The 16,198-nt window shown below is 42.8% G+C and overlaps 3 protein-coding genes across 4 annotated transcripts in view; 1 reads left to right on the forward strand and 2 right to left on the reverse strand.

The window, feature by feature from the left end:
- The window catches only part of taf7 (TAF7 RNA polymerase II, TATA box binding protein (TBP)-associated factor), a 175,620-nt gene that overhangs the window by 120,600 nt on the left and 38,822 nt on the right, over positions 1–16,198 (forward strand). The window lies entirely within an intron of this gene.
- Positions 505–12,695, reverse strand: cenpi (centromere protein I). Its single transcript, XM_037461549.2, has 20 exons — positions 12,384–12,695; positions 11,095–11,232; positions 10,469–10,587; positions 10,281–10,388; positions 9,810–9,858; positions 9,628–9,674; positions 9,311–9,400; positions 9,059–9,202; positions 8,627–8,770; positions 7,366–7,486; positions 7,072–7,166; positions 6,809–6,926; positions 6,539–6,603; positions 5,881–5,990; positions 4,880–5,015; positions 4,063–4,187; positions 3,566–3,614; positions 2,788–3,006; positions 1,816–1,857; positions 505–1,642 (listed from the first exon to the last, which is right to left on the reverse strand). Exons 1-20 carry the CDS (start codon positions 12,553–12,555, stop codon positions 1,508–1,510), a joined length of 2,226 nt encoding a protein of 741 aa, XP_037317446.2. The 5' UTR covers positions 12,556–12,695; the 3' UTR covers positions 505–1,507.
- tmem35 (transmembrane protein 35) lies at positions 13,719–16,197 on the reverse strand. Its single transcript, XM_037462481.2, has 2 exons — positions 15,995–16,197; positions 13,719–15,163 (listed from the first exon to the last, which is right to left on the reverse strand). The coding sequence occupies exons 1-2, from the start codon at positions 16,112–16,114 to the stop codon at positions 14,798–14,800; spliced, it is 486 nt and encodes a 161-aa protein (XP_037318378.1). The 5' UTR covers positions 16,115–16,197; the 3' UTR covers positions 13,719–14,797.

Here is a 16,198-nt window from a genome sequence, read left to right on the forward strand (position 1 = left end):
CTTTTTCTCCCTTTTCCGCGGTAAGGATTCGTCTCGGGGCGGAGGGGGGTGTTGGTCCGACTCGGCTCGGCTCGGCTCAGCGTGTTGGCGAAGACGCCGAGGATGAGAGCTACTCCTCTGAGTGGAGCGGAAGAAAGTGCGAGGAGATGTGGACCGGCGGCGGCGGCGGCATCCGCGTCTGTGGCGCGGACATCCGTGGGCTGCAGTACTTTTATTTTTTAAATTATTTTTTAAAAAAATATATTTTTTTTAAACGTGGCTCGGTTCACTCACACGATCGCAGCGACGGTTCAATCCGGGAGGTGGGGAGGTGGGGGGGGTCATTCATCACAAGAGCCGGAATGAGAGGAAGTAGTAACCAGAAAAGTTCCGCGGCTCCGGTGCGTAATGAGAGCTGCGGGAGGGAGGCTCTGAGGTCACAGCTATGAGGGGGGGAGGGAGAGGAGGAGGAGGAGGAGGAGGGGGGCACATCTTCTTTCTCTGCAACTCTTCATCCACAGTGTCGAAATAAAAATCAATTTTCAGTTTTTCTTTAAATAACGCAAACAAGCCTTTCATTGGCTTGTTTCATACAATTATAAAAGGATTATATTTTTGGTTTTGGGGGCTGTTGCTTGCTTTGTGATATCATAGCCAAAACATTGTGTGCGTGTTTTTGGGTGGCTGTGGAGGTTACCGATTCTCCCTTTTGTGTTGCATCCAAATGACAATGATATTTACGGTTCACTATTGAGGCAGAACACACGTAGTGGACATGTCCCGGGTCAATGCTTTGCCAGAGACAGCTGATCACCGTTTGTACCTGGCGAGCAATCATTTCATCCAGTGTTTTCAGGAGACAATGAGCCACAGGCGTTTTAACCATCCAGATGGGTCCCTCAATTAAAACAAAATGCTGGTCTCCAGATGGCAGAGCGACTGACTGAAGAATACACTGCAAACTGTGAAAGAATGCAGTATAATGTTAGTAAAACAGATTATTTTTTATTAAGTCTTCCACTTATTTATTTTCATCAAGGCGGAAGTCAGGTCTTGGTGGCAAGCTGTACAAGATTACAACACAAAGAATGTTACAATGTGGTAGCAGTTTAAAGTTATTTCTGTTGACGCTTAACAAAATGAATGATTTTATGGCAAAGAAAATAGAAAATTGCTGAGAAGGAAGAGTTAAAAATGTCTTTTCTCTTAGTCATTAGTATCTTGTCACTCGTATGTGGATCAGATGTCCATTCTGGGCTGCATGTAAGCACGTTCCCAATGATCCGGTGACTTAAACCTACTGACGCTGGTCCCAACAGATGGCTGCCAGGGCGCCATGTTCTATCGTCCTTGAAACATTCGTACAAGTAAAGTAGCAAAAATACACACAAAAAAAAACAACACAGATACACTTATGTACAAAAAGACGCTCAAAACGCTTGGAGAAAAATGATATATGTACAAGTTTTAAAAAGGTAAGATGCAAAGTGGTTGTTTTCTCGTCCCCGGAGTCGAGCATCTGCCTCTGCTATGTGGACTGGCTGTCGCCCTGCCCCTCGTCCGCTGGCAGCTGGCGCCCGACGTTGCTCTCAACAAACTGTTTAAGGCCGTCAAAACCCTGACTGAACAAAAACTCCAAGTACCAGCTCCACGGCTTGGAATGCTGAAACACACACACACACACGCACACACACACAGTCAGAAACACGCTCAATCACATTCAAGACATCAGAAGATTTCTTTGATCAAAGCAATCGCCCTTGATCTCTGAAATGTGACTGATGCACATCACACTGTGTAGGACTATTAATGTATGAAAAAGTAGCACCCTCATACCTTTATGGAATTGAGGTCCATGTCCTTTCTCCCGGGCCAACACTGATAAAGAGAGAACATTAATATTCAATGTCAGTCCATCCCGCGTAATCTCATAAGATCGCTGCTGGATGATGCCGCCAGACCGAACCAAAAAAAAGGCATGTGTATTATTAAGCATGATGAAAAGCACATCTCATGCTGGTCACATTAATAATACAATGTCCTTCTGTATTAATGTATCTTCCATAAACTATATATTTTTACCACATCTGTCTCCTGGCCTTGCCTGTAAGTCCGTTAAACAAAATGTACAGACTGGCTGTGGCCGATCCATCAAGAGGGGTCGAAAATAAACGAGAGCTGCATAGTGTCCAATGGAGCTCAGACTGTATACAGGGTGGACAAACTGGTCCTGATGTCACCCACTGGTTTGTGGTATGTCGTCTGGAAGCCTTGTTTTTAGGTCGTCGCAGTCTTGACTTTTTGAAATCAGGTTGCCCAAGAGGGCGGAGCTAAGAAACCAGACCCTGGTGAGACATGTTTTAGGCAACCAAATAGGTTGTAGAATGAACTTCAATGAAGTGAAAAACTACTGACAGGATTTATGTTGCAAGACAAGAACAACTCTCAGACCTGTCAGTCACTAGATAGCCACGCCCTAAAGCACACCCTGCTTTATAGTTCATATAATCATTTAATAGATGAACATCATGCTGTGTTGAATGCTTAATGCTGGCATTTGAGATCATAAAGTCGGGTTTACCATGTTCACTGAAGCAATAATTCATGTAAGAAGTAGTGTCATTTTCTCACTGATTATGTTTGCAGCCAGGAGTCACCTAACGTCCTGGTGGTTAAAGAGTCCTTCGCCCTTCAGTTCCACTCTACAGACTCAGAGGAAACTCCTTTGTACGTCGCATTCCTCCGCTGTGCAGCAGGAAGCCTCCAACTCAAATTTCTCGGGAAGACACCCGGACACTCGGCACTCACCCTGTGGTGGAAGTCGACGGCGTAGCTCATGAAGGCGGGGTGGTGGACGAGGTCGAAGCTCGCCGAGTATTGTGGCACTTTGGTCTTGAGCAGCAGCTCCTCCCCCAGGCTGAGACCCATGTCCAGTTGAAACATTTTGGAGTTCCACAGGCAGTTGACCATGACAATAATGTAATGGTTGAACTCCCGAACCGTCTGACGGCTGATGTGAAAGGCCTGCTGAAAAACAAGATGAAAATGGAGCGATGAAATGAGAGGCAAGAGAGAGAGGAGGGGTAAAGTGTCCCATCTGACAGCTGTTGTGCGGATTCATTTGCATGCCATTAACCAAGTCCATTTTCTTTAATAAAAAGGTGCCCCTGACATTTCCAGGGGGGAGCACGCTGGTGGCCTGACGTGCACTTATTAATTCACGGCACGCAGTGGCCGATGTTTTAAAATCAACAACCTCTTAAGTCCTCAGCCGAGAGCATATTAAAGGTTAGCAGTTTTAGAGAAATGCATGTGAATTCTTTAAGAGCGACACCACGAGATGGAATATCCATTAAAGCCATCAGATGGAGGAAAAACAAACAGCAATTCACTTCGGGATGTGTGCAGCAGCCATAAATGTAAATGCAATCAATGGGTTGAGAAAAAAAGAGGTTAGATTAGCTTTTCAAATCAGAGAAAATACTTTGCCTCACATTACCTGTCACACACTTTGTGCAATGGCGTAAAAAGCTCTTTACAATATTAGTGTAATGCAAATATCAGGGATATTTATCGTTTGTGTTACCTTTGTGAGTTTCTCCTGACTCTTGGCTGATGTTAAGTTCACTTTGTACCTGATCAAAAAAAACAAAACAAGAAAGACAAGTGAATCCTGTGATCATTAATTACTGCCAAAAGAGATTTCTTTCCCCGTTGCTCGTCAGAAAATATAATGCAATTACATTCCAATTTTCTTTTGCCATGACATTTTTAGGCTCAGATTTGGCCGAGTTCCTTCAGAGCTCTGGGCTGTTGTCAATTAGCTGACACTAAGGATTTGTGTTATTAAAGCTTGCCCTCAAGTTAAATAGAATTTTTGGAATTCAAGAGAAAACAAAGAAAAGTGCTTAAATGTGTTGCCTCTCCGACTCCCATTACCATAAATCATGCATTAAACTACATGTACAACTTAACCCGCTGATTCCCGTTCTGTTCAATCCTCAAATATGCATCGAGATGTGACATTCTACGTCAAAAGGTGCTGTACTGTATGCATGGCAGCAGGAAGTGAAGAGCTCCCACCTGTGCATGATGTACGCTAGTCTGTCCACGCTGACCGGGTCCGTGGCGAACAGGGCCGGATAGAAGACTCCAGGCGGAGGCATCACCACGAGGGGGAGCCCATACTTTATAAACATGTCACACACCTGGGGGAAGAGAAGGGTACGGAATAAACACCCACTGGAGGTAAAGATGATTTAAACATTCAGAGCATCCCACTGGGGGAGCTTTTATAAAGACTCAGCTGGTACAAGCTGTACTTGGGCATCAGATCTTCATAATTATTTTAATAAAGTTTTAAATCAATTCATCTCATTGCAAGAAGCTCTCGGAAACTGAAAGCCAGCCAAACCCCCTTTCATCATTTCTGAAAAGTTTATTTAGATGGAATATAATTATAGGTTCTTTCTAGGATTTTAATTATTTATTGTAAAGATAAATCCTCAAGAATATTCAATCTGCCTCTGTTTTCATTTCTGTTTATTTAATGAATACAATGTCCTTTTAGTATGTTTTGTAAAAATGTGCTGCTGTTGACTGAGTCATAAAAAAGGTCTCTGTTTAATATTATTTACTTTATGTGCCCAAGAAGTTTTACATTTTGCCATCCTACAAGTTACATGTAGGACCATGACTGATGAGATGTCACAAACAATTAGCATGATGTTCACATATTGAACTCAGCCATCTGTGGATAGAGGAGTTATTCTGCACAGTGAAGCTCAGACATCCAAGTTACTATAGGCATAGGCAACCCATTTTTGAGCCAGGAGGATCTGTTTATAGCCACAGTACAATCCACAAAAGCAGATTCCATCAGAGGTGTTTTCTTATTTACGGTCTCATAGAAGTCCAGGACGAAGCTGAGGAGGAGAGAGTGGCAGCCTTCAAGCCGGAGACTCAGAGAGGCCAGCCGACCCACAAAGTCCACCAGCTCCATCACAGAGTCCTTGAACCCCGACAGAGTCATGTTTCTGGGAGAGAGGGCAGAGCAGAGAGTCACATTGATGCAGAGAAAAGGTTGTAACACCGTAGCAGCCTATTTGACCCCCGGAGCGATACTCCAGCAGTGCAATCAGAAATCAGCCGCATGACACTTCATTACAATACAAAAAGGGCAAACTGAATTAAGAGTGATGTTGGGAAAGATTACTCAAATACACAATCGATGTTTCTTGTGATTAATCTCAGAGTTGTACTCGGGCTAAATACCTGACTGGAGTGTGAGATCGGGCAGTAAAAAATTGATCCCTCCCCTTTAGATCATTTGTTGTAGGATTAGACACAGGACAGCTCAATATTGATGAAGAGCAGGTAATTACATAACTAATACTTACTCCACCCCTTACATTTGGGTTCTGGAAAATCCTTTACCTGAAGATTATGAATGTTTTTGCCTGAAAACTAATTTCAATTAAAGGATTTGATGGATAAATGTGTTCAAATGAAACGGGAAAATGTGTCAATAGGTCGCCTAGGTTGCTTTGGTTAGTGGGTGGTGGATGGGCTGAATTAAAGTCAAAGCATGACTGTTTAGACTAGTATACAGGTTTGATTTTATCCAAGTAAAGAACGTCAAAAATATGCCCAAATTACAACATTATGGAATTAATAGCCTGGGTAATTCAACTGGGACGGAGGCAGTGATTCATTACACTAACCCCCAGTAAATAACTGAGGCAACACTTTTATTACATCTGGGAGAAATGATAAGTTCTTGGCTTGAAAGCAAAAGCTCATCTAGCTATAGCCCCTAGGCTGTCGAGTAAATTCACAAAGTGTTTTTAGGCCTCACGCTCAGGGCATCAACAAGTATCAGGAAGTAGATGCCAGACTCACATGGAGGTGTGGCTGTTGAGGCTGATGTCCAAGTCGTCCTCCAGGGCGTACACCGAGTGCCAGGTCAGCCACTTCAGCAGCATATTGTTCAGACACTCAATCAGTCCGCACTGCAGACGCATGATGAAGAGGATCAGCAGCGAGCATTAGTGACGCGAAAACAAATGGTCATTGGGCGCCGGGGCTGAATTATTAAGAGACCCTGGTAAAGACCCTGCAGACCAGAGAGATCTCTCTTATGGAGCTTATGGCGTGAGGGGCGGAGCCAAGTCTCATATACGGACACACAGAGTTCCTGCTTTCAGAGGCAATGCCGTAGTAATTGCTAATCAAAATTGTTTATTCTTAAACATGACGAAATAAAGCTCTTCTCTTCTGTTTCTTTTGTTTTTTTTTCTCTTGAGAAAATAAGAAGAACTGATAAGAATTGTGATAAAGTGCCAGATTGAAAAGCATTGTCTGGGAGAGTAGTATTACAGTTTATAAACCCATCTCTTCTGAGCACAGGGTAGTAGTTAGACCACAAAACAAACATAATGAGCTTTATTTTTTTTAAAAACACTACAGCATCCGTTCCGTTAAATCACAGCAGAAGGTTTATTTATTCAAACCCATAGCTGGAGATTATCTTCCTTGTGCCTCGGGGAGGTGAACTCACCTTGAAAAACAGCGAGGATGTGAAGAAGAGCTGCATGAGAGGCTCAAACAGAAGTTGTCGGATTTCTGAAGAGGAGGAGGCAGAAGAGTTTTACCAGCTATTTAGTTCAGTTCAATTCCTAGGGTGCGACACAGTGAGGCAGGTCTCGCTAAAATTGGATCTTGCATTAATGAGGAAAGCAAGGCTGGGTTGTGTGTCTGTCTGCTTGAATCACAGATAAAGACGCGGGACAAAAACGTGGTGACAAGATACAAACCAAAGAAAACTCACGGGAACTGGGGACAACGGGGATGTTGCTCAGCAGGCCGAGAATCTGTGGACGGAGGAGGGAACCGTCCCAAACGTTGAGGAACTTGTATAGAAAAGCCTCTGAACAGGAAAAGCCCTCCTAGCGGAGAAAAGTGACACATTTAAAAACAAATTGTGGTCTTTCGGGCGCAGCATGAGGGTGCAGGTTGATGAATACATGGCTGTGGCGAAGGACCGGTATGGGGTACAGCGCCAGCAGTCAGGGCCTGAAATGTGGGGCTCACCTGGAGAAATTGCTGCGTGGACAGCAACTTGTCCAAAAACTGCAGCGCCTCTTCTGAATTCTGGGAGGCTCCTTCATCGCCACAGAACAAGAATTCTTAAAAATAGCACAAAAGCGTGTTTGGTGAGCGATAAAGTCACTGGGAATAAAAAGCATCTTCACACAATGATGTCCTCTATAGTCGCTTTTAAACTCCCCTCGGAAAGAATCCTTTGGAAATGCAGACGACCTCATTTATATTTGGGTTCAAGTTACTTTAGATGAATCTTCCTGACATTCCCCTCTCCCCACTTACCTTCGTGGAGTGCGTAGCCTAGCCAGAAGTTGAGGCGTAGGAGGGCAGACTCGTCCTGCACACAGTCCAGGTAATGCAGTGCCAGACTGGAGCCCAGCAGAGAGCCCATCTGAGCGGGCAGCTGGTGGAGGTAAAAAAGGAAGAAATGGGACACACATGCAATTAAGTATGATCGACAGGACAAAAATAATCAAACAAAAGGAGCACAGAGGAAAAACTAACGTCATATTTCCAACCTTTAAATGTATCGGTTAATAGGAATGAACTGATCCTATCATAGTCATATCCTTGTTTCTTTGAGTGGGCCACCAATATGCTACTGAGCTAATTCTTCAGTATCCAGTAATCCCTATAATGCCAACACTGGCACATTTCTGTCAACAAGCTGGATAGATGATACATGCAGATGATATGGTATTGTGTATTACCAGCTCCCTCCTAATATGGGGACTTCATCAATATGATAAATAAATAAGAATACAGAAAAGACAAAATGAATGGAAACAGATCAGCCCTCCAATTATGATGTGGCAACTGTATCATTAAACCAGAGTGTAGGCAATGAGGAAAGTAATCAATGAGCCTTTGTCAATGCCTTTACTGAATAGTTTTATGTGTGAGATGGACTGTAATCATTAGTCATGCCTCAGATATGGAATAAGTAGAGCTTTCTTTGCAATAAACACAACTGATGCTATCGTAGTCCAGATGCCTCGCATAGGCTTTGCAGGCAGCAAAAGAGAATTTATGTGGCATGACACATAAAAGGTCTGTGAGCCATTAAAAATGACTTGTATTAGTTTATGAGGTCACTGAATCCACAGGGCAACTAGATACGTATGGAGAGGAGTCTTTAAATGACTGATTGTTATGAAATTGTGTTAAATACATTGCTGAGATTTATCCTATCTTATGACTATTGCTTTTAATTACTCATATAGGACAGATAAACCACCATGTCTGTAAAGAGATGGATATACTATTATAGTGTAGAGACTGCATTTCTAACAGTGACACAGCACCACCCTGTGGCTGTTACATTGCATTGGAAAACCACTAAAAAGAAAACGCCATACATTTTTATTCTGCTGCTTAAACGGTTAATGAACTACAGGGTTCGGACATCTTTATATTCAATTATATCTCAGTTCAGGAGTGTTAGCTAAGAGGTTAACTGTGGGAATCAAGGTGGCTTATAGCAGAGGACATGAAAGACTGAAAAGAAAACCTAAGGGCAGAGGTGACACCCAAGAGAAATTACCTCGATACGGTGCATATTATCCAGGAGCTGAGCAAAGGAGTGGAGCTGCACCAGGGGGACCACCTTTCCACAGGAGGACGGCTCAGTCTGAGCCTCTTTACTGACTACAGAACTCATCACCGGCACTTCCAGATGGCAGCGTTTCTGAGAGAGAAAGAATGTGATTGACAGCCTGGGATGGCTTTTGTTGTTTTCCTTTCCTTAAATCAATACAAATGTTAAAAACAGGATGAATAGTTTAATTAGAATAAAATGCTGATCTGGCAGTTGGCGATATTGTCTGGCCATGTCGCTTCCCGCGATCAGACCTATACATAATGCCGAGGTAGGGCTGATGAAATGCTGAAATGGCATTGGCAAGCAGCAGCAGCATCAGAAGTGATTGCAAGCGCAGTAAATAGTGTTTCTGAATATTTAAATACATCTGCATACCCTTTTCCTGGGGTTGGTCTTTATTGTTGTGGAGGTTGGGCTGGAGCCGGAAGCGACCTGGGGACCGGCGAGCTGGGGACCAGCCCTCTTCTGGACGGCAATCAGCGCTGATTTCCAGGGCATGTTGTGGTTTCTAAAGCCACTCTGTAAGAAAAGAGAGAAACACCCAATCCCGCTGGTGCTTTAGGGGTGATGGTCGTTGATCATTATGTTCAGCGCAATGAGCACCAACTGCACAGTTTATGAACAGACCTTGATCCGGGATGGGATGGAGAGCATCACCATTTCAGGACAAAACACTTTGTAAAGTGAAAGTAGGTTCAAGAGGAATGGTTGCCTGCCCTGAGGAAACAAAATCAACATATTGCATGAGACCGCTTTGCGAATGATGCTTACAAATAATGCAGGAGACAACATAAACAATGATATGAATCGTTTATGGGAATAATGCACAATATGAATGAACCCATTCTGTGAATTCTTGTTGAATAGATTTTGATTGTGAATAAGAGAATAACGTTGCAGCTTTGATAAATGGCTGTAGAGGGTGTTGCATCAGCAGGTTTTACCAGTCTAGACTGTAGCTCCAGTAGCTTCCTGACTCTGAAGACCCGCACTACAACAAGAGAAGAAAACAAAGCAGTCAGGAAAGCTCGCAGGATTTATAGGAATACCGAAAAGAAGAAATACCTGAGTAAATTAGATCAAATAGCATTGCAATCATTTTTGGGGGTAAATTGTTAACACTCACCACTTTCCTTTCTGGTCAAAAGGTACAGCAGGTGGCAGATGAAAGGACACTGAAAAACATGTGAGAGCAGAATGAGATGCTCACATCCCAGCAGTTCTTCAGTGGATCTCAGAACACATCGCAGTGCTGCAGTTAGTCCATCAGATGAGAGCGCAACTCTGTTTTGTATCAATTTAAATCAGGCCTATGCCAGAAACCCAGTCGTGCAGAAATTAACTTTTATTTATCACAACAGGTGTGTCTCTCCAACAATGCAGAGCATACATTAACAGTGAGGAGTCATTTGAAATCTGTTTAAAAAAAAAAAAAAAAAAAAAAAAAAAAGACCAAAGGCAAAGAACTCACACATTTCATTTCAAATGAAAAAGAAGCATCAGGAACCCTTCCTTTGTGGTTCACAGATGAGATTAATGAATGCAAGTCAAATTTGATTTGATGCCATTTTAACAACACAATTATCTGCTCACATACCAGATTTTCCTCTGTGACGAAGTTGAAGATGAAGCCATAGACAGCTCGAAGTTGGTTCTTTGCATCAATCATGTCGAACACGGTCAACACCCATTTTATGAAAAGAATCTGAAAATTGCATATGCAAATTATCACACAAATTGATTAACATATTATGACGAATTCGGAAAAACCAAGTTGCCACTTACTTGTGTGCTGACAGGTATTTTTCCTACACTCAGCCAGACCACCGCTCGAACAACAGCCTCCTGCGGCACCAGCGTGGCCGGAATCAGACACTTTAGCACCCGGGCGCACAAAGAAGTCCCTACACAGAGTTAAAAAGCAATTGTTGAGATTGATAGTAAAAAAAAAAAAGAATAGAAGCTGTCTGAGTCCTGAATACAAACTTTCTACCTTATGGGTGTTTTTATTTTGCCATGCATTTAAATTGTGGAGCAAATACACCATATCTACTGAAGAAGCAATATTTGGCTCTGGCTTTTTCATCAATCAAACTGCACTACACATCACGTTTTGGACCTCACGGCATCTCAGTGGTTAAGACTGCCACCCCTGTGTGGAGGTTGTTCCATACCCGCAAGTGATTCTCTAGGTTCTCTTGGTTTCTATCCACAGTAAAAAAAAAATGGCATAAAAAATGGCTTTAAATTCAGTGTGTGAAAAATAATAAAAATGGACTCTCCCCAAGGTGTACACTTGCTTTGTATGATGGGAAAGACTTCTTCTCTTTATGACCTTCTACAGGTTGAGTGCCAGAGAGAAGGGATGGCATTGTACCCTGTTCACCGTCGTCGCTAAGTGACTTTCTTACCCATACGGAGGCTCATGGCAAACTCCAGCATAACGGAGACAGCCTCCGGGGACAGTCCTTTACTGTAGGCCAGCGTTTCCACCAGCACCATATTCCTCTCAACCTCATCATTCCCATTCACTGGAGTACCTGCTTCGACTATAGGAGGGAGGCATAACATCACATCAATTGTAAGCATTAAAAATGTCAAAATAAATAACAAGAAGCAATGTTGACGAGCTCAGGTGATATTTTTTTTTACTGATAATGCTGATGTTGGGTTACACAACGACCGATGAGCTGGCATGAAAAGGGTTCTTTCACAATTTAAAAAAAATGTATTTTTCAGACTAATATCAGGGTAAAAACATATGAAATATTCAGAAGTTTGGTGGCTCATCCTTGAGTATGAGAAAAACACAACACAATGTTAATGTCATCTAGAGACAGATCCTGCATATATTCTTTGGTAAAGAAAAGACAACTTCACTTTTTTTGGGAGGGGGGGGCGCATGGGAATCAAAACTAAAACCTTTGCTCTGGAGTGAAATTGTGTTTACACCTTTTGCCTGGTTCCAATCAACGGTAGACATATAGCAGTAAAAACACCTTGATCTATGGAAATATTGTCATTGAAATGGAGTTTAAACAATGATCCCATGCAACCCGGCTAAATATTGACATGAGGGGTAGAACATAGTACCCAAATGTTGATTTTTGTTCCACTAACATTGTGTGACCAGAGTGTAAATCAGTCAACATAGAGAAGTTGGCTCAATGTTTTCAATAGATGTGTTTAGTGATGTACAGACAGATCAGGTCACACAATACAAGGATTCTCTTTCGGCTGCACTGAGAGGGACTTAAACCTAATTTGGATAAAAACAAAAAAAGTCTTTGTTTCACTAACTGCAGTCTATTTGGGATATTAACATATGCCGGGGAAACCAATGACGTCACAAGGGGGTGCTCCTCCAATATTTCGATAATGACGACGTTGTTGTTGTTGTCTTTGTCTTAACATAATTAACGTCGCAGACTTAGCGCGATGGCTAGCTGTGTTTGTGGTGGTGTAATACCAGACAGCTAATAAATAACGTTAAATAATGTTAACTTAGCAACGTTAGCTGTCACGCAAGCTACAGTACAAAATGCAGGAAGAAAGTAACACAAATGTTTGGATTAACGTCCTGTTGACCGATTAGCGTTACGCTGTTGACGGCTACGTGGGCTGGGTAACCCTTGGTAACTAACGCAACCATCCGCTGTGGGCCGGTTGGAATTAGTTAACGTTAAACTCCCTTGGTTACCGTCAGAGAAGTACTTCAGGGCCAGAACAAACGGGTCCTCCGCCTCCTTCTTCTTCCTCTCCTTTTCTGCGACTCTGAGACTTCTGTTACTGCTCCGGCTGGACACAGACAAGTTGCTCGTAGAGGAAAGGTCCGAATCCGGTGGCCCCGACAGGCTTAGCTTTGCTGCCATTTCTACATTGCTAACAGCTTGTAAATATTGTGCCTCACTCGCTCTTCGGCCATTCAAACAAAACTCAAATCATCCGCGCGACCGTTTGTTCTGCGCTTGCGCAGTGAAGTCTTTCCGCTGTGTTGCTTTATGGAAGTTGTAGTCCGTACGCCATTAACCGCCAAAGAATGGAACTACAATAGTAAAGTCATGGAGCTGCTCATATCGGTCCACTATCTTGTCTCATCTGGTGACATCAATCGTCGAAACGAGCCAATATGCTCCAACTAAAGAGAGATTTTTAACTTTACAGTATTGTAGAAATCGCAAATCAAATTTGAGTAATCCTTTATTTTACTCTAGGACTGCAATTAATTAACATTTATATTTTTATTTGTCACTTTATACTTTTTTATGTAATAATTATGATAATAATTTACATTTAATTTAGTAGCCTCAATCATCAAGTAGCCTACGTTTAAATGCCAGACATATTTATGTTATTTAATCATAGAATAATTTGAGAACTCAAACGTTTAAAACGGCGTTAGTAATGTCATTGCTGTATTTACTTCAACGCTTTCATGTTGGTCAAGCTGTTCTACAAACACCAGTGACTCCCCCAAACTGTAATCCTTAACTGACCCCCTTTTAATGCTTCAGGGTAGGAGCAGCCGCAAAATCACGGTTTTCTGTTGAGGGCAAGACAATACTCTAATGCCCCTTGTGTCTAATTGAGGTTTGTCTCATCAGCCACGGGCCTTTTCTCTGTAGTTGGATGTGTGATGGGTTATGCTGAGTTGAACCATAAACAAAGCCCATTTTAGCCCATCCCTAAATCCTTCATTCAGATTCTGCAGTCATTGAAAGTTCATCAAAAAGAAATATTCCCAAACTAAAATAATTTAATCAGGACAGTTACTCTATGATACCTCTTCTAAATAAAAAATGATTTATATTACTTGTCAGCGTTTTAAAAGAAGTCTTTAAGCGATCGTTTAAGCAGATATTGATTTCAGGTTGAAAACGTATCAACCTGTGATTCAGACAATAAAATTAAAATAAAATCCCTTACAGCTCTGATAGAACATCTGTGTTGATCTGATGGAACGAGCTTGACATAAAAAAAGAAAATTCCCACCAGCCATTGTTGCAAGAGTTAATGAAACAACCTTAAGTCGGTGTAACTTCCAATCTTTATTTTAAGTATTTTGCTTACAGAAATGTTGTGAATCTTCAAACTAACTGACATGATTTTGAATTTAGAAATCATCGCATAAGCACATCAGTAAAGGGAATACTTTATCAGATCCTTACAGAGAACTAAATCCAAAGTGCTCGGCCAAATCGTTGATACATTTAAGACTTCCGCTGTGAATTACAAAAAAAGGTAGAATTCAATTTTTAAACCGGCAAAAAAACTTGGTTGTTCTGCTGTACAACCTTGCAGCTGTCATCCGAGGTAGCGACTGCTGTACTTTCCAGCTAAACGTCTTCACTGTGATAACTGAACTGAAAGGAGAAAAAGGGATGCAGCTCATTTACTGCAGGAGAAAGGATTTCATGCGCACCGCTACAAAAATGCAGGCCTGCTGGAATCAAGAAAAAAAAAAAAAAAAGAAAAGAGGATCCATATTTTTTTTTGTTCTAAAATAATCTTCTGGTAACACTGCACACAAATAAAGACGCGGATATGTTATACTAGTGGATGTATAATTAGTACAAAATTGTTTCAAAAGTGTTCATTCACTCTTGACCAAATGGAACATGCACAATTTATTGAATTTCACAAATCCAGAGTCTCTCCTACTTACAGTATAAAAACAAATTAGAAAAAAAAAAACAAGCTCGAAGGTTCTTCCGAGACAAACAGCATCCCAAAAAAAACTTGTAGCATAAATTATATTCTTACTTAAAAAACAAAAACACATTCAACACAGCCTAGGACTAGAATAAATAGGGAAAATGGATTTGTGAGCAGAGCCCACGAGAGTTTCCTCTGGTGTGATGGTCCATGGTTATGGAGAGGACGTATGGATCGGGAGCGCTCCATTTCACAGCGAGAGAGCAGCGGAGCAGGTGAGAGTAATCAGTCGGCTAGCTGGATGGGACAGGAGAGATGTATGTGTGTGTGTGTGTGTGTGTGTGGAGGGAAGGTGGGCTTTTACTGGAAGTGACTTGATTCCTTCAAAATTTGATTTACCACAATCCATAGGGGCGCGCCAGCTTCCCTTCGCTGTGGCTCGGACCCCAAAAGAGGATTTTAAGACTGCTTGACCTTGTTCTTTTCCTGGTCATTAACGTGTTGCTCTTCTCTGCTGTCCTCCCTCTCCGGCCGCTCGTCGCTCTGGCGGGCGATGAGCAGTCGGCAGGTGAGCAGGATACCGAAGACCAGAGCGTGGGCGTAGCGTTTCAGGGGGTCTCCGACGAGCTGGTGGAAGAACAGCACGGCGAGCATGACCAGCAGCAGCAGGAAGTTGGCCACGTCTTTGGGCCTGCCCGGCACGAGGGTGAGGACCACGCCGCAGCCCACCTCCAGAGAGCCGATGATCTTGCGAAGCAGGACCGAGCTGATGCCAATCTTTTTCAGGCCCGGCAAAGCCTTGGCATAGCTCTTGTAGGCCCTTTTCTGAAAAGGAGAAGAAGAAGAAGAAAAAGAGACAGAGACAGATTTATTTTAATAACTCGCAGCTAAGGTCACACAAACTCTCATGGGTCATTTTTGTAGTCCATTTAAGCGTCATAATGTTGAGTCACCGCTCAGTCACACGACTCTAATGGTTCCATTTCATCACACTGGTTGCATAATTACTCTGCGACCTATTGCTTCAACGTATCCCATCAACGCACACACATGTTTAAGAAAAATAAATGCGCGTGAGCTTCGTCGTCGTGCACACCGGCAGGTGCATCTCACAGAGAAATTGCTGGAACGCGCCGCCATTGCTGTTCAAATTAAACGAGAAGCTTCCGAGCGTCAACCCACTTAATGACATGATTTTTTTTTTTTGTGGCATTAACTTTAAAACGGGATAATTTATCCTGCACCTTCGCGTCCTTCATTGGTGACAACGATACAATCCATTCCCGTCACAGCGTTTACCAGGGGACGTCATGATGGACACAGTTGGGATTTATTTGATGTAACTATTCTTACCGATTCATCGATGTTCCCGGTGTTGCTATTTAATGCTGTAATGGCTCATCTTAAACACGTACATGCTTAGCCCATGTGCTAGCTGTGTTAGTACGGGAAATAATGGAGTTATATGAACGATCACCGCCGGGGAATGAACAAAAGCTTCGCAACGAGAGGAAGTCGTGACCGAAAGCATTGTTTTCCTTCCCCCATGTCTTTTACTATTTAGGTCAGCGTCACATTATTCGAGCCTGAGAGGCTTTTATTTTTTCGCGTCTGCAGCGGATCCCAGAACAATGGCCCCGACGTGACGCCACTCACCATCTCGCTGTACGCATCTTTGCTTAGCCGCGGAGTGAGCTTGATGGTTCCCATGAACACGAAGAATAAGCCCAGCGCGAAAGAGAGGGCCACGATGGTAACTGTCCTTGGCGAGGCCATCTTTCGCACACGGTGCGTGCAGCGAGCGGCGTCCCCACTGAAGTGAGCGCGAGCCGAGCGGTTTCCCGGGGAAGATGCACCGGG

Source organism: Pungitius pungitius, chromosome 2 (assembly GCF_949316345.1).
Source record: "Pungitius pungitius chromosome 2, fPunPun2.1, whole genome shotgun sequence".
In the NCBI taxonomy this organism is placed as follows: Eukaryota; Metazoa; Chordata; class Actinopteri; order Perciformes; family Gasterosteidae; genus Pungitius; species Pungitius pungitius.

Excerpts from the sequence above, each read along its gene's own strand:
- cenpi (XM_037461549.2), bottom strand. The coding sequence starts at position 12,555 with ATGGCAGCAAAGCTAAGCCTGTCGGGGCCACCGGATTCGGACCTTTCC. Across the intron at positions 10,389-10,468 it reads AAATACCTGTCAGCACACAA|ATTCTTTTCATAAAATGGGT; the intron begins GTAAGTGGCAAC and ends TGCAATTTTCAG. Across the intron at positions 3,615-4,062 it reads CTAGCGTACATCATGCACAG|GTACAAAGTGAACTTAACAT; the intron begins GTGGGAGCTCTT and ends TTTTTTGATCAG.
- tmem35 (XM_037462481.2), bottom strand. The coding sequence starts at position 16,114 with ATGGCCTCGCCAAGGACAGTTACCATCGTGGCCCTCTCTTTCGCGCTG. Across the intron at positions 15,164-15,994 it reads AAGATGCGTACAGCGAGATG|AAAAGGGCCTACAAGAGCTA; the intron begins GTGAGTGGCGTC and ends TCTCCTTTTCAG.